Here is an 18,898-nt window from a genome sequence, read left to right as displayed (position 1 = left end):
ATATATATATATATATATATATATATATATATATATATATATATATATATATATATATATATATATATATATATATATATATATATGTTGTTTTCTTTGTGAGTTACATTTTTTGTTTTTCATTTTGTGACTAGGTACGTATGACCTAGCCACGGCGGCTGAGCGACCTAGCCATTGCCTAAGTTAGGTCGTGTCCAATCATGGTGGTTGGGTGACCATAGTGCAATTGGGTCGTGATCAGCTGTGGCCGCAGCTAGAAAACCTAACCACTGCCATGGCAACTTAGTAACCTAGCCATGGTTGTGGCTTTGTTACCCAACTACCATGGTGACTGTTTAAAAAGTTAACCAAACTCAAAATCTCATTTTAGTGTTATATGCCACATTTGTATCTCACAATGTTTGACGTAGCAGTTTCAATTAATCCTAAAATATATATATTTTTTAATAATGACTGATTTAAAGGTCGGTTGAAACCGTCACATTAATACTGTAAAATAATTGTGGAATAAAAATGTAGTATGTAGCAGTACTCTTTTAGTAAACCAAACTCATTTCTTTGAATGCTGAAGATTTTCAAAGGCTCAAAACAAAACCTCATCTAATAAACCTAACACGTGGATATACAAAAGAATAGTGCCCTTCATGTTTACATGTCAAAAATTGTTTTCTAGAAAAAGATCCATTGCTTGATTCATCAAAGCCATTCCTTTCCTTTACCTATACCCTTCATTTTGTTATATGCAATTCGTTTCAATAATGGCTCCGCTGGCAGTCACTGATATCGATCAGTACCGAAACAAAGGAGCCATGGGCTTATTATCTTCCTTTTGGTCAGTCACTGGTTAATGTGTCCCATCCAGGAATATTTGCAGTAGCCTCATTCACCATCTTTACAAGTCTTACCTGCAAAAGAGAGAGAGATCACATAAGTTGCATTTAAATATATGGTCGGCAAATGGAATAGGATCCTCTCCATTTCACAAAGAGAGAGAGATCCCATAAGTTGCATTTAAATATATGATCGGCATGGAATAGGATCCTCTTCATTTCAGGGGGAGAGAGAGAGAGAGAGAGATCACATAAGTTGCATTTAAATATATAATCGGCATGGAATAGGATCCTCTCAATTTCATGGTCAAAATTTGATTTTGTTATATCTACTGATATATATAATGCCATGTGGTGAATATATTACCACACTATTTAAAAATTTGAAATGACGTGGCATCATATACACTATCAGATGCAATAAAATAAAATTTTGGCCATAAAATGACTAATGAAATGGAAAGAATGTTGTCCAAAAGGTTAAGGGGGGGTAATGAATGATCATTAGAAGGGTATGTAATGTTTAATGGCCTAAGCATGCTAATATCAGTAATCAAAAATAAATATTAGAACCATAGTATTTGGATGAAGAGAATAAAATTAAATTGAAAATATTTAAATATTCATCAGAGGCACCTTTTCCATTTATCAGTTTCTATTCCTTGGCAAGCAAAATCACAATGTCGATATTAGGGCTAAAAAAGCGGGCATGCTTATGCACACATATAAGAGTGCAATGTGATACTTGGCTTGGGCCCCATAAAAATGGGAAATGCCCTACCTTTAAGTGCGGTTTGAACTAGTGATTCACGTAATTGGAAGTAACCGATTAGGTTTAAAACGAAACCCAAAAATCGATTACTGACCCAATTTGAATAACTGTACAGGATAGACCTCAATATAAAACTAAAGAGGATTCGTAGAATTCTATATATGCATGTCATACATTTGTATCTACACATTTTTGTACATACGAGTTTGAATATATTAAAAAGCAAAAAGTGGTTCAACTCTCCCACCATGGACACTCTCATAAAGGCAAAGCACAAAACACAATCATCTTATGTTCTCCAAACCTCCAAACCTTCCTTTTTTACCAACTAATCAACATCTAAGCCACCATTATTGGCATTACCCAAAAGAACAGTAATGTTACTACCCAGTAATGCATCCTAGTCCTGATCCTCAGGTTAAAATTGATTGGCATTTCATCAAGGACCTGCTTCGTTGTTTCTCCTCTTGCCAGGTCCTTTGGACCTAATCCCTAATATGATAGTCCTATCACTTGTATCAAATAAAGCTTTTACGAACTGCATAAACTTCCTGTTCACGTAAAATCTCAATCCAGTTAATTGAAGCAACAAATCTTGTCTATTTTGATGCATCCCATGAACATTCAGGCACATTATCCTTCATGTTTCTCAACCAACAGCCATTAAAACCCAGTTAGAAAGGAGTCTAACTAGTAGACTAATCAGTCACATAACACATTGGAGTCTATTAATTACTTTTGAGCTCTTAATGAGTACTTATGTTATCCCAGCAAAGAAACTTTAACAAACTTACCTATGTGCTTAGAAAATTTGAAGGTCCTAATCAGTAGAGTTTAATGTGGTGATGCAGATGCATTTTGAGATTATAATTTTCCTCCTTAAAGAGATCATATGATTTCAATCAATTGAGGAATCTTAATTTTATCCCTCAAATTAACACAAACTTTTTAACGAAAATATGCTCTGTACATAAATAACCAAAAGAGCTTATTTAGACCATGCTATTGATCACAGATTTGTTGGTCCTTAACAACACAGCTTACATCAACTTTTCTCCACAGCCAGTCTCCTCATCTGCATGTTGGAAGAAGAGGAATTCCAATACAGTAGGGTAGTCTGCATCAACCCATTTGGAGGTCTTAGAATATAGATCCATTTATAATTGTATATGCTAAAATGGGACAGTCAATCCTGTCCTCCGTAATTCTCATCAATAGCACTTTCATGTTGTCTCCTTGTTTAGCATTCTAAGAAACCAAGTCATCAAAAATTTTCCTCTCCAATCTCTTAAAGGGTATTCGAAAAGGTTAGAAAGGTTTGGGAGACCCTATTTTAAAAACTCTTGGTCCATTTTGCTGGCATGATATCCTCATACAAATTCACACATGGGATGCTTCGTCCGCTTTCTCATAAAAACTCTCTTTTTCGCTAGATAAACACAATTCATATACCAGAAAAGACATTAAGCCCATGACTTGACCCCCCACTTCCTATTTATATAGGAAGTATCCAAAACACCATTGGCTTAGAAACAAAAGAATTCCTCTCAATAAATCTAGCTAGCTAACTATCGAAACTTGCAAATTGTCCCATCCATCTCCAATTTCACGAGTTGCATCTCCATTAGTTTCAAAGTCCCATGAACTAGTTTGTATTAAGATCTAGTAATGAGAAGGGGAGACGCATCTTTGAGTATATTGAGAGGTGAAGGATCACATTTGAGAGACAAACCGAGGATTTATAGTTAATGATAAAAAATAGTTCACCATTCTTTGTGGCTCATTCATCATGTTTTGTGTTGTAATGGTACATCCAAGATGCTTGTTTTTACCCCATCAATCTTAGTGTCAAACATGAAGAATATCATGAGGTTCATGGTGATACAGTTTACTGTGGTGCACCAAAAACTAATGCTTCCCTAGTTTGACAGAAATATAAAGAAATTATTGGAATCATATAATAAAGCTAGGTTCCAAATTATAACACCTATACAAACACAGTTTTTGTTCAAATTATTAAAAGTGTAGTTTTTCCAATTTTCCAGTAACAGGACCATTTCTATTGTTTCTGCGACTTCCATAAATCTTTATGAACCTTTCAGATTTGTCATTGTTTTATTTTGCGGGCAGTAAAAACTATCAAAACAAACTGTGACAGAAGGCACCTCAATGCTGAAAAAAGATTGAAGTTTTAGACCAGCTAGACCAGCAATCCATAATTACAGTCGCTGAATCTGGCAAAAATACATTAGCCCAAAGTTTAGGCTTCCAGAAAACCAGAAATTTAAAATTTTACCAACAAAACACCAAAAGGTTCTACTGACAGATTATGAACAGTTGAAAATCAGAGAATCAACGAAGTGATATGAAGAGAAATCTGACAAATGATAAAGAGAAGCTAGATACTTGCGGACTAGATGGGTTAACAGCGACAACAATCTTGTTGGGGGCCTATATTCATCGGAGCCACAAAATTAATTATGAAGCATCTCTTAAGACACATGGGCTTTGTGTATAAGCATCCAACATCTTGAGCTTAGCACTTTGTAAAGTTGTCACACATGATCAATAATTTCAGTTCAAGTAATGTCTTTAAACAAGATCATAATGATAATTAAGGAGTACGCTGTTTGAGAAACAGGAACTTGTCAACTGAATGTGTCATTCACCGAACTGGCTCCATTTTCTAGTTTCTCAAATAAGCTTTAAGAGATAAAAATTAGTAATGGACTTACCACACTTTCAGGAACCCCTGGAGGGGGTAAGGAGAGATTTCTTGGTGGAGGACCACTAAGATATGATCTCTTGTCAAAACGCCATTCGCCTTTCTTTCCATATGTTAGTTCTCCCTGGATGATTACCAACATATATTAAATAACTTCAAGGAATAATGAATGACTAGGTGAAAAAGACTTTGGTATAAAAAATGAACAAATAAATAAAATGTTCTAGAACCACTACAAGGAGTTAAACTAACAATCACAATCAAACAATCAGGCCTTCTATGGTAAGCTACAGAGAGAGAGAGAGAGAGAGAGAGAGAGAGAGAGATCTGTTCACCTTTAAATTATAATCACATCCGTAAGTATAATGGATGATGTTGTTCTTTCCCACTTCGAGATCCCATGGAGGCTGGAAACTCAAAATGATGCATGTTAAAGCCTATCTATGAGTTCATGAAATAGTCAAGACAAAAAGGATCATCAAGCATCATTCCTACCTGTATCATAAAGTCTTTATACAGAATATGCCGCACACCATGCAATGCAGATGCTACAGCATATGCATACCTTAATTCGAGAAAGAAATGGTAACATCATCACAAGATAAATCAGCAATGTCATGATCAGTTACCATCCACTAAATAAAACTAAGATGAGATATTCTAAAATAATACTCACATTTCAAGCACCCATCCAAAAGCCTTATCAGTCTCTGGATCATCCTTCATTGTCAAGGAAACATTAACCCATGTGGGAGCAATTTCCTCCAGCAAGGACTGATGCAGATAATTTAGTGAATAACATATTACAAGACAATCACAGCGAAAGAAAAATGTCAGCCTACTGAACAACACAACTATAACTCTGCTGATAAAGACTAGAAGGGCAATTTTTATTTTTAAAACTACTTATGGAACTCATTCTTCTTTTTCTTCAAATGCTGTTTTGTAATAATATGTTGCACCTTCTTAGGTTTGAAACCCTGTTCTCAATTGCTTCTGATAATTCAAATAAAAATCTTAATGAATTAATTACCGTAAATGCTTTATCAATCACAGTCAGGTCAGTATACACGCCACAATTGTGATAAAAGATTTTACCTTTTTAATAATTACAGGAGAATTGCCAATTGGATCAATATCAGTCACAGGACCATTCTCCTTGGGATAAAATTTCCTAATTATTTTCTCATGCTCAGCTGGTTTAATGTAGAAAAAAGGAAATCCTGCTGGTTGAATTCCATGTGCCAAGTTAGGTAGAGGTTTTACAAAAATGTGATCAGGCTCTGCCATTAGAATGTATCTGCATCGACCACAAAACACGCTAGATTCCAGGTTTCCATCAAGGAAAGAGCAAACAATTTCTAAGAAATTAAAGTTATGATACTCACTCTTCTTCAATTGTTGCTTTCTCCAGCCATTGCACAAAAGCCCATGGTCTATTTAGAACAATATAACCCTGGATACAACATTAAAATTAAATATTAATAATTAAGTATTCATTCAAACAGGATTCCCTGATTGCTGAAAAGTTCAAAGAAGAGAGAGAGAGAAGAAGAAGAAGAAGAAATGAGGCTGAAACTAACGCATATCAGCTATACTACTGGTTATGTTGATACTGTCTCGCAATGAAAAAGAGAAACTAATAAGCAACCTAGTAATAACATGTAGTGCTAAGGCATTGCATGACATGAACCCTGACGTCGATTTAAGACGGAAAGATTGTGATACCCCCAGTCCCAAATTGAGAAAATGAATAACCCAAATAGAGTGGATGGATTATAAGGCACTCATGGGTGCTAAGTCCCACATTGGTTCCTTACTAGGTGAGATTAGGCTTCATAAGTGAAATTATCATACATAATTTCTGAAAGAGGTGTTTCCTGATCTCTTTGGCATTGCTCGGGTGAAGGATGCGTCAGTGGCTAACAATATGGAGATTTTGGACGGGTCCATTCAGTGGAGAGTGAGCTTTGTTAGAGAGGCGCATGATTGGGAAGTAGATGTTTTTACCTCTTTCTTCCAGGTTTTGGACTCTACTAGGGTGAATAGAGATCGGGTAGATTGCCTTAGTTGGGTCTCTTCCAAGAAATGTGTGTTCAAGGTTAAGTCTTATTTTGGTTCCTTGACGTGTTCTGGAGGAACTCGGTTCCCTTGGAAGAGTGTGTGGCGGTCTCAGGCACCCCCGAGGGCAGCTTTCTTTACTTGGTCTGCAGCTCTAGGTATAATCCTTACTTTGGACAATCTCAGGAAGATGCACATAATCATTGTAGACAGATGATGCCTATGCAAGCGTGATGGGGAATCAGTGGACCACATTCTTCTGCATTGTGATGTGGCTTCCGCTCTGTGGAACAACATTTTCTCTCGCTTTGGTATTTCTTGGGTCATGCCTAGGAGTGTGCTAGACCTAGTTGCTTGTTGGTGGAAGTCTGGGAGATCAAGGAGCGCTACAACTTGGAAGATGGTGCCTATATGCTTATTTTGGTGTATTTGGAGAGAAAGAAACCTTAGGTGTTTTGAGAACCTAAAGAGCTCCCTAGAGGAGATGTTAGAGTTGTTTCTCCATACGCTGTATTTCAGTGTCGATGGCTTTTTTGTACCCTTTATCCATCAGCTTTGCTGATTTTCTTGCTTCTTTTTCCTTTTCTAGTTAGGTGTTTCATGTTGTATACTTTCAGTGTACGTAGGGGCGCCTTACGCTTTCAATAAAACTAAACTTATCAAAAAAAAATAAGTGAAATTATCATACATGCAAATGCAAATACATTCTAAGGCAAGAGAACAAATATACCAAGGGCAGGAGTATGCAGCCTCATTTCAAAGGATGAAACTGAATAAACTAGATAATTTGTTTTTTGCCATGGAATCTGCAGTTTCTCTGAAATTCATGATGTTATTTTGTGAGAAAATCAGCCAAATGTTTTTGCCAAAAGCTTTAGCGGTCATGATATTCAAACAGAAGTCCAAAGTTTAATCAACAAAAATTGCAACCAGGGGCAAAACCACATATATGCTTGACAAAATTTTAAAAATTCCTTCAAATTTTATGTTTTTTTATGAGATAGGCCCTCCAAAATTAAATTTTTACCACCCCCCCAAGCCACCTAAAATTCTAGTTCTGCGGCTTCCACCCACAATTGCAACTATCCTCTACTTCGAATCCTAATCAAATGAAGGCCAAGAGAACTCTTGTCCTTCATTTTCAAAGTTAAGAGTACATATTTGTTTGGGAAGATTAGATTGCAGAAAAGGTATCAAAATACCAGCATCATTATGCTCGCAACAGAATGTGGATACTTGGAAATTCTAAATTCCTTAAAAAGTACAGGATGCTGATTTCATTAATTTTCTTATATCATCTCTCTCTCTCTCTCTCTTAGATGAGAACTTTGGAAAGACTGAATATATGTTGTACAAAGGTTTCAAAGGACACAGCCATATAGCTTACAAGCTTTACAATTATAGACGCTCCTTTTTCTCAAACTCTGATTTCAATGAAAACAATGAAGCAACAGACAATTTGTTGCATACGATACATTAATCGATTTCTCTATAGACAAACATATTTTTCATTAACTTTCTAACTATGAATTTAATTGGAAATTCATGGAAACATGTCTTGAACCTAACACTTATTTAATGAGAAAAGATCTATACTAAAACAACAAATCGACAAAAATACTCATTGCCTGGATGAGCTGAAGGAACAAACTGATAAATGATAAAAACTGCTATGTGAAGAAGCATATTTCAGAGTTTAATAGGTTCAAAAGCCTTATGAATTACAATAATAATGTACAGATGGATTTAACAAAAGATAAGAGAACCTGAGATACAACAACCAATAAGATTCTCACCCGATCCAAGCCCTCTGGAAGAGGATCAACCACAAAAGTTGGAATCTCCTTCATCAACTTGTCTGGACTTCCAGAATGCAAAATTCGGGTAAACTTTCCCATGTCAGATCCGGGCATGTCTTTTACCTTCTTATACCAGTAGTACATAATACGACACTGCCATTGGCTATAAGGAGCATCGGTTGCCGTAAGGGCAACATGAAATTTTGAATTCAAATCCCCTGATCTCTTCCCCCCATCCACCACCCAACTCCCCAAATTGGAAGCTTTGTTGCGTATTATCAGAGTTAACAAATTATAAGTTGCAAAGAAAAACACAAGTGTCAAAAGCAGCAAAAGTATTGGAGACGCACGCCCCATGTGTTTCCTTACAATCATCTTCTGTATGTCTTATTATAGGAACATCAAATTACAAATACTTAAAAGTCAACTCAGCCCAATTTGTCCTATCTACGACAGCCTTCGAATATAAACTAATTAATTCCACAAAACCTCTTCAAATTCACAGCTCCAGCATACAATTGTAACAAATAAACACAGCCTTTATTTAAATTCTTAGTAAGTCAATCACAAACCCAGAAAACTGCAAGCACAGATCCTGCATTACAATTGCAAGAAAGCCATGATAAGTCAACGTGATACCAGTATAGCTACTATTTAACAAGAAAAAGAAACACAGAAATCTCCTCTCTTTTTTGAACAATTAGTAAAAAAAATACCAGCAAACAATCCCATATATTCAAAAGCAAATAAAAAGAATAATTCATACATCAAGAGGAGTGCAGACCTATATGCAGTTCACACAACAGATCTGAGACTTTGCTTCAAAGAAACCAACTGGGCACAACTAAAACTCAATCCAGAACAGGAACGTAACAACCATAGCGAGAGAGACAGAGATTGAAGGCAATAAACCAAAATAAATTGCACCCAAATGTACGACTGACAAATTTCGCAAAGCGAAATAAATGTGCAAGAAAAGGAGCAATACCTGAAGTGTGGAACGGGTATCAAAGACAGACTTTGTCAACGGCTGCTAGAAAACGCGGAGGTTTGAAAAGTTTGCATTGGAATATTTGTAGAATGACCTGTGGAACTCTCTCTGTACTTTGGTGGAAGCTGATGAGGTCGCCAGTCGTGTCAGGAAATATGCACATATACATGAACCACGAGCCACGAGGCCCACGACCTTGCATCGACATTGGGACGAGGAAATGAGGAATTTTTTTTATTTTTGTCTCTTCATTCCGGCCACTGCGACCCAAATATAAAAAAGTGATCCCAATACGACTTCCTAGTTCATATCTCTTTTTCTTTTCAGCAATATTGCCGTTTTTGTTCTTATCTATGCGGCCACTGCGACCCAAACTATAAATTATACCGACGGAGATCCGGTGATTTTAATCCGACGATGATTTTTAGGAATTCTATAAATTCCGACGTATCTAAATTTTTACGTGTCTTTTAAAATCATCATCGGATAAAAATTTAATAAAAATTTATATTAAAGTCAATAATAATTTTAAAAACCACCTAAAAATATAAAAAAATAAAAATATGTGTAACATTACTCATACATTTTTAGTATGCCTATGATAAAATCTATGTTAAAGTATGAGATAACACGATTTAAGGGATTTATACTTTTCATTTTATTTTAAGTGATTTAATAGGAGATAAATGAATGTGAATAGTAATATTACTCTTTTTTTATTTTTATACGTGTGATTCATTCCAAATGAATAATCCAAATCATAACAATAAAAAATAAAAATAAAATGGATGACTTGTGGTTTACCACTTAGAAGGAGTGGCTCGGGGGTGGCTGAACTATTATCATGGCTTTGAGTGGTTCGGCCACTCCTAAATTTGTTCAAAAGGGGGTGACTCAACCATCTTATGACGAGTCACCTTTAGATTCGGCTAAAGGTGGCGACTAAACCACTCACAAGCTAGTGGTGCAATTTTTGTAAGCACAACACTACTGAATTTATAAATGACTCAAATGCGATAAGCAGTTGAGTCAATGTGAAAATGACTCACACGTAAGGAAAAAATGTTTTGTTAGTGTTATGTCACACATTAAAAAACTATAAAGAAAAATAGTAGTTAATATATTTAAGTAGACCAAATTTTATGAGCATAAACTTTTGAGCTAAATAGATGTGCAAATATAATTATTAATGTATTCTTGATGGACTCCCTAAACTATTCTCTCCCTAACGCGGTAGACCCTAAAACACCCTCTATTTTTTTTTTCTTCTTCTTCTTCTTCTTTTTTTTTTTTTTCAAAAAAAAAAAAAAAATTATTTATTATTATTATTATTTGTTTTTTCTTTTTTTGAACAAGTAGCATGTGTTACATCTATTGTTAAATAAAGCCAAAAGGCATTACAGAGACAGACAAGAGATACAAAGAGACCTCTATATCCTAAGTCAGAACCAAGTTTGACTTAAAAGCAGTTGTCTAAACAACACACAAAATTACAAGGACACCCTTTTAAGCCACTCTTTACAATTAAGCACACTCTCAACAAGAAAGATGGCTAATCTAGTTACCATAGCCAACAAATAACCCAGTAAAAATTGTACATTACATAGACACACTGTGAAAACGAAGATACAAGAGAATATTCAAACAACCAAAAAACCAACACTGCCAGCATCAAAGAAGAAGATCACTGCCTACTGAGGTGGCGCATGCATAACACGCGCCGTCCCCTAAGGCTCCCCAAACAGCACACATCCACCGCCAATTACCAACCACCACCAGCTATGGCCTAAAAAATATGGCATGACCCACACGCCCCTAACCATAGAAAGAGAACCCCCACATGTGCAGACCACGCGCCAGCAAGAACGAGCGGCAAGACCACCAGCTTGAGACGGCCGGACCAGTTGGCGACAATGAACACAGCAGAGAAGCAAGTGTCATGATAAACCTAGTAGAAAATTACAGATCTAGCCCACAAAGAAATAATTTGTTGAAGCACGGCTAGAGATCCACTGGAGACACAAAGGAGAGTGGCCGATCCTCCAAACCAATGTTGCATGAAGGCTTTTCAGTCAGAAAAAAAGAAAACAAGAACACAAACTCCTCAACCCATAAGGGTTAGGAGAGCAAAACCTCCACCGGAACAAGTTTGGGAGGAACAAAACTCCCTGCCCTAACGACAATGAGAAAACTAACCTCCAATGGAACTAGCTAGCCATAGAGGAAACAAAACCTCCTAGAGACTAGGAGGACCAAGGACTGGGAGGAGGAAGGCATGAAGCCTCCCTCCCCTGGCAAGCAAACTGAAAACTAAAGGTTTCTCTCTCTAGAAGATTCGAGAGTCTCTCTCTAGAAATTTTTTCTCCTCCTGTTATTATTATTTGTTGTTACTCCCAAATAACAGTAAAAAGGTATCGCATGTGGTACAATATCGAATCTCAATACAACCTATTGCATTTCCTTCTTGATTGGACCATCTTACATAACCATCGATTCTTCTTATTTTTAACTCAGAAAGAATCGAGATCCAGCCAACTTAACTTTTTGCAGCCTCAATGACAAGGCTTTATATCCAACTAGGCAGCTAGTGCTACATATTTCAAATTTGACATACGGTAAAATAATTATTTTTTAATAAGATAGATCAATGCATTTTTTCTCAAAGTTTAATGTGCAACACTTCTAGTAATTATCTTTGTAGTTGCCTATTTTCTGTATGTCATTTTCTGTTGGGGATAATCTCATTCGACTTGACCCATTCCAAAAATTATGAGTCTCTGAGCCCACATCAACTCAATCATAAATACGAGCCCGTAGACCACCATATAAGAACCGGCAAGGATAAATATCTAGGAGGCTCAGAAAGATATTGTTTCGGAACTAGCGCGTCAAATCAGGAATCCGTTATACGCGATTCCGAATGTCTCAGAATCACGCCCTATTCCTAAAAATTCGGGACTGACATTAATTCCAGATTTGTTGCCTTGAATCTTGCTTAGATATTATTAAGAAAAAAACCTTAGTTTAGAAGGTAGAGGTTTCTGAGTCAAAGTCAAAGTCTAATGGTGCTCCTACATCAAGGGAAAGAGAAGGCGACAACCCTAAAACAACAAATGTACTTATCACTTAGCATACAAATAGAGCTAGATCTCAAGTATGAAACCAAGACGGATACAATTACACTTAAACATACTTTACACAGAGATATTGACTTACGCATCGGAGGAATGAATGTTGCCCAACCTATGGCGTGTTCTCTTGACTTTGTTTGTTTTGCAGTAAACGTGGGACGTGAAAATCATCATTGGACGAGCTGTTACACTATACCGAAAACTGTACTAACATTCTCGAAATAACTTACAAATTTGTGATATTTTACACAAGAAAAAACTGTTTTTGTTTTTTCCTTAACATAGTGGAAAACCAGATAACCATGATAATTTAATTGGTTGCAATGATCAAACACGACCGATACATTAAAAAAAAAAAATTGCTTCATTATTTTAATTACGAGGATATTGGGTGTCCTATATATAAATAATTATCCAACTTTTGTATACTAAAATGTAATAGATGCGTGGTGGGAAATTGGGATTCGGGAATCCCACGTAGAGCAATACCTTGATAAAAGTAGAAGAGAAAAAAGCCAAATAACTTTACAAAGCAAACACCTCCATTTGCATTTCATGATTGCAGGTTTCTTTAATCTCTTAATTGTATGCCGCAGCGTTGGTTATTGTGTGTAAAGTTCTTTCGACTAACTTTTCACTTTATGAGTCAATGAGACGTGTACATGTGTATCTACGTCATGTTCATAAAGCATCCACCTTTTATCTATTTTAGCCGGTTCCTTATTTTATAAGGGATAAAATAGTCCAATTTAAATTATTTTGAAATTGGACTATTTTACCCCTTATAAAATAAGAAATCGGCTCGTTTCGTTTTATTTGAAATGGAGATGATCAATTTCCAAGGTAGAAAGGTCCTACCCCTCCACAAAAATATAAAATAATATGTTAAATAGGTTTTTTTAGCCTTTAAATTTGTTTGAAACTTTTTTTTTTTTTTTTTACTTTGACCCCTCAATTTTTTCTTAAGACAACTTCGCCCCCTAAAGTTCAAATTTTGTTCCGTCCACGTTAGCAAGGGTGGAACTAATTGACACGTGTCAATTTCCTATTCGGTATGACGTGGCTGACTAACGGACTATGTTAACTTGGAGGACGGAAAACGTGTTCAGAGAGTGATTTATAATTATAGTTTACTACAAAAACTCTTTATGAAATTTTTATACCACATGGAGTGATACGTAATTACCAAATATCATTAGCGATGCTCTATATAACCAGCGACGACATTGTCTTCGCGGTTGTGTGCACCATTAGCAACGACAGAATGTCTTTGCTAATGTGTGCATCATTAGCAATGACATTGGCTTATGAGAGGCATTTTCAGCGACAATTTTTTGTGCTATTAGAAACGGCACATGTAGTGCTAATAATGAAATTCATTGCTAATATATAGTCAGTAGAGAAAATTTAAGGGCTTTAGTGACGCTCAGGAAAACCATCACAAAGTTAAGGATATGGCAAGCCCAATTGAAAAAATCAATCAAACAGAGAAATCACATCACACTTTCTCAGCAACCAAACAGGGGATTATAACCCAAGAAAAAAAAATGGAGGGGGGGGTAGAGGATTAGAAAACCAACCCTAAAAACCCAATTGAGAAAATCAACAACTCGCAGCAATCAAAGAGGTTCCTTGAGGGATCAGAGTTACGGTTTTATTTCTTTTCTTATTTACCTTTTGGCTTTTGTGAAGTGGGTGGAGCTCGATTCCTTGCCAATTACACATCACATTTACAATGGGAAGAAAATTATGAGAAACTTTGGCGAAAAATCATGAGAAATTAAGAGAGAGAGAGAGAGAGAGAGAGAGAGAGAGGGACGAGAGAGGGCAGCTCTGAACTTCTGAAGTGTCTTTAGGGACTTTTGTGGGGAGTTTAATTCATCGATATTTTATGGTTATTCATATAGATACTTGTGCATAAAGAAATTAAAAAATTAACCAAACAATAAATAGATAAATACACAATAAACAGTTTTTCCTTATAGATACTTAATTATAAGGGGTGTCATTACATTTTTTTATTTTTTATTTTTTAACGTTGAGAAAGAGATAAATTCACAATAAATAGTCCGTACAAAAATAATCCAAAAACCTCATTTGAACGTCTAAATGCAAGAATGCTTAATTAATTTAAATCCAAATAACCCGGTTGCTATTGTGTTCTCCATAAGTTAATTTGAGGCAGACATATCTTTAAAGCTTTATGTTATTTAATAGACTTTTAATTATTGAATACAATTTAATAACGTACTTGCCATTAAAAATCAACCTTTAAATGAATATTTTAAAAAAAATTAAAAATTAATTTTGACTGTCACATTATTTCATCGTGTTTCGTAAACAATATATTCATGCAAAACTAGACATTACATAAAATATTGGTGATGATTACGATCGAGTATAAATTAGTCTCTATATATGCATGCCGATGCATTACATTGTTGTCCTTGAAGCTCTTCGAGAAAGAATGATCCAACAAAGCACACGATAGAACAGAAAGAAGCCGAACATGATCCCCACATTCATCCACCTCGAGTCCTTGTCCAGTCCTCGACTCTTCAAGACATCGATTCCAGTCAGCAAACACCTGGAATGATCTTCTTCACCCTGCCATGAAAAACACTCCCTTCTCCCACTCCAATATTCGTTTGTGAGAAGTGAATCCAATGGGTATCTATAAAGGGAAACGTAGTACATAAACAGCCAATATTTTGGGATGCTTTCCTTTGGAATGAAGTAGCCAGAGAAGAGGAAGAAGGCTCCAAGAACCGTGCAAATGAGAGAATTCCCTGAAATGAAATCCGGCGAGACTGCACTCAAGAAGAGCACGAGGGAGCTAGCCATCAACACTATAAGCCAGACAACAAAAGTGAAAAATGCAAAGGCGGCGACTGTCGGATTAAGTCCTACAAGAAAGTAGACTGGAACGGCAAAAAGAACAGCCACCACAAACAAGAAGGGCAGAAAGACAATAGTGTTGGCAATCATGTAGGAGGATATTCTGTAGGCTCCCCTTGAGGATTCTTTCATCAGAACACGACGCTCCTGAAGGTATATTGGAAGAGCTTCGACTGTGGAAGAAAGAAGAAAGCTAAGACTAAATGCAAATAAACCCAATCGTTCTGCAACACCTCCTTCATCTCTTTTCACTCTCATGTATACGCTTCCCAGCCCAAATCCCCCCACAAGAGCTTGCATCGTTCTTGCCAAGAACAGCTGCTTTGTTCTATAAATGATCTTCCAAAACCTTGAGCAGAGAAACATAATCTCAAACAAAATATTGTGTTGTCGAACTCTGCCCATCTCCCCTTCTGGAAACATCGGGTAGGAACAGGGCTCCTTGTTTTCTACAACGGAGAGGTACCTTTTGGAATATGAATCCTCCAGCGCACGTATAATTTCCATGGAGAATTCTATTGCATTTAGTTGCAGTGGAATTTGAAATCCTAATTGATTTATAGTTTCCTCCAGTGATTTGAGGCTGCCATTATGGACAACTGAACCGCGAGAGAGGATCAAGAAGTTTTGAATGTATTGAAGAATTCTATAGCTTGGTTGGTGGATGGATAGAATCACTGTTCTTTCCTTCCCTTTTGCCATTGAAGAGAGCAGCTCAATGACTTGGAGTGCCGAGGTGCTGTCTAGGCCTGAAGTTGGCTCATCCAGGAGCAAAATTGGAGGATCATGAATCATGTCAACTCCGATAGACACCCTTTTCCTCTCTCCACCAGATATTCCTCTGTTCTCTTCATCTCCGACAAAACTATCTGCAACATGAACAAGACCAAGATCATGCATCAAGCTTTCTACCCTCGCTTCCTTCTCTTTAGCATTCATTTCTTTGAGCCTGAACTTTGCACTGAACATTAGCGTTTCCTTTACTGTGAGCAAAGGAAGCAGATTATCTTCTTGCGCCACAAACCCACATATCTTCCGCAGCTGAGCAGGACTACACATGCGCTGATCATCATTGATTGAGATGGTTTTCGGATCGAAATCCGTTTCCTTCACCCTTCCTGATATTATTCGGAGCAAAGTAGATTTACCAGTGCCACTTGGGCCAACAATGGCAAGAATTTCTGAACTCCTTGCAACGAAGGAGACCGACTTGAGTATGTTGATGGAATTAGGCTTCTGACAAAATGAAGTGGCTGCCATCAGCGACCTATGCGGGCGGATAGCGTAGGAAAGATTTCTGATGGTTAGTTTGTAAGTTGTTTTCGGATTTTGAGGTTGTCGCTGTGGTGAGTGGCCATAGGAAGAAGAGGAAGGGCTTGTAGATTCTTCTGGGGAATTAGAAGTTGAGAAGAGTATCACAGAGTCTTCTTCAATGGGCGGATTCTGAAAGCAAACAGCCATTGTTTTTTGCTTACTTTTCTGCAGGCTGCAGCAAGTGCAATATTGGAGAGAAGGTGGTGGATGAGGCTTTCAAGCGAGAATGTTCAAGTTGAGAAGAAATGGTGGGTAGAACAACCGAGTTGGTAGTTATGGAAAAAGCTTACTTTTTTGTCCATTAATCTTGGCAGCTCCTTCTGAATTACAAATGCTGATCATTTAAGGACCGTTGTCACACTGACGACACACGTATATCATCAAAGATATATGACAATAGTATATATAACAGTTTTCTAAATAACATTCTCCTACGAATAATTGTGGCAACTTGTAATTAATAGGTTCTTTACATAATTACACGAAAAAAAACTCGGAGAAACTTCTAGACTAGAAAGAACCATTCGACCATCTGCTTTCTCAAAGTTAATTTAGTCAAACTTTCTCGGATCACCAAACGCTGCCAACTGCTTACCACCCTCACCAGCTTTTATTTTTTATTTTTTATTATATTTCTGTCATTGACTATCATGACAGTAGTAGATGCCATATATTCTATAACCATGCCATCACCAGCCCCACTAGTTATATTTCTCCACCATTGTTGACATTTACTGATATTTTTCCTACTTTAAATTCCTGCCTAGCTCCTTGAGCACCATTGCAGCTTCTATATACATATATAATTAAATAGATTAATGCAACAGCAAGTCCACAATTTAATTTTTTCTTTCCAGTTATTCCATGCATTTGCATGACATCACGTACTTTAATTTATATGAAGGCTCTATTCATTCCGACCGAATATGAATTCAAATGAAACATAAAAATAAAAAATGATTAATTAGTGAATTAATATAATGGATTTATAATATTTTTTTTTTTTCAATGAATAAGTAGATCAATTTCATTCAAACTAAACCAGAATACAATTTAAACAAAAGACAGGGACACAAGAGAAACCTTGGACAGAAACACAAACCCCAAACCAAAAACTGAAAATTACATCAACATATTAACATTGAGATTCCAGTTTTGACAAAGATTGAAATTTTCCATAGACTTCTTAAATCCCCATTACCCTGAAATTTTGGAACGAACCTCAAAAATAAACACCTTTAAAATATGTTTCTCTGTTTTTGGTTGATCTTTATACTTGATCTCATTTCTAGCACGCCATAAATTATAGACCGTAGAACTCAAGACTAATCTGCTCAACACATCAACCATGGACTTCGACTTCCAACTTCTACACTCCATCCCAATCACATCCTGCCAAGAGGAAGAAAGGGAAGAAATACTGCACCGACACATGCCAGCCTTCCATATACCGGAAGAGAAACCACACTAAAAGTAAAAAATGATCTCGACTTTCGACCATACTACCTCTGCAGAAAAAACATAACACGTCACCCTAGCCTTATATCCCCACTTGGAGAGACGATCACCAGTGTCTATCCTTCATTTTAGGACCTTGCTTGGTTCGTCATTCCAGGGATAGCATCGCTCAGGCAACCCGCGGTAACGATAATAATCAATATTATCAGTCCGGCCAATGTGATCATGATATAAGTGAAGACATGGACCCCCATCAAAAATATCCCACTTACATATGCTGCAAAGAGGATGGTCCCTGACGAAGATGTAAATATCGAACCAGTGGATTATGTGTGGCCACTGAAAACGGCAGTAGAATTGTGTAGTCCGAAAAAAGTTGGGGGTAAATTCGAAGTGGTAGGGGGAGCCGTTTGGGCTGAGTACATGGAAGCCAAGATCATCATCTGCTGATTTACAGTGAACTGTAAAATTACCCTTGGAAACATTAGAAATCATTACACTTGCTCTCTTGTACCTTGCATGACATAGATCAAACGTTGTTATAAACAACGCAATCTGAAACAATACTAAGATGTTTGTATTGAATCGACTCATGTTGGTGGTGAAAGCTACGTACGTACGTAAATGCATGGGTTTTATTTATAAGAGGCCAGGCCGGCTGCATGGAATTCCCACATTTAATAAAAAATTATTACAAGATCATCATCATGCATGAGATGTTTTGCATGGCTGGTTTACAAGATGAATTAATTAGCATCCTCTAAATTTCCTAAACTAATTAACCGTACGTGTGCATATTTAATTAAAAACTACCAATTTTCTCACATATTTAGACACATGTTAGACATGTGCCAAAAAACATCTAGAGGCTCATCTTTTACCTCCTCACGGCTCACTAACCACTAAACTAATCAAACTT

The 18,898-nt window shown here is 36.6% G+C and overlaps 2 protein-coding genes across 3 annotated transcripts; both read right to left on the bottom strand.

The window, feature by feature from the left end:
• Positions 1 to 580: 580 nt before the first annotated feature.
• LOC133878366 (hydroxyproline O-arabinosyltransferase PLENTY-like) lies at positions 581 to 9,458 on the bottom strand. 2 transcript variants are annotated; one of them, XM_062316908.1, is made up of 9 exons: positions 9,176 to 9,458; positions 8,185 to 8,782; positions 5,716 to 5,783; positions 5,426 to 5,627; positions 5,004 to 5,101; positions 4,823 to 4,892; positions 4,663 to 4,734; positions 4,338 to 4,451; positions 581 to 905 (listed from the first exon to the last, which is right to left on the bottom strand). In XM_062316908.1, exons 2-9 carry the CDS (start codon positions 8,560 to 8,562, stop codon positions 834 to 836), a joined length of 1,074 nt encoding a protein of 357 aa, XP_062172892.1. In that variant the 5' UTR covers positions 8,563 to 8,782; positions 9,176 to 9,458; the 3' UTR covers positions 581 to 833. The 2 variants fall into 2 exon arrangements, with proteins under 2 accessions (XP_062172892.1, XP_062172893.1); XM_062316909.1 differs by lacking the exon at positions 9,176 to 9,458 and adding an exon at positions 8,972 to 9,130.
• A 5,145-nt stretch (positions 9,459 to 14,603) lies between these two features.
• On the bottom strand, positions 14,604 to 16,751 carry LOC133877068 (ABC transporter G family member 23). Its single transcript, XM_062315304.1, has one exon. It carries the CDS (start codon positions 16,666 to 16,668, stop codon positions 14,743 to 14,745), a length of 1,926 nt encoding a protein of 641 aa, XP_062171288.1. The 5' UTR covers positions 16,669 to 16,751; the 3' UTR covers positions 14,604 to 14,742.
• Between the last annotated feature and the right edge of the window lie 2,147 nt (positions 16,752 to 18,898).

The sequence above is a fragment of the Alnus glutinosa genome, chromosome 9 (assembly GCF_958979055.1).
Source record: "Alnus glutinosa chromosome 9, dhAlnGlut1.1, whole genome shotgun sequence".
Taxonomy (NCBI): domain Eukaryota; kingdom Viridiplantae; phylum Streptophyta; class Magnoliopsida; order Fagales; family Betulaceae; genus Alnus; species Alnus glutinosa.
The sequence above is the reverse complement of the archived record's forward strand: the minus strand, read 5'-3'. Positions and strand labels throughout refer to the sequence as shown.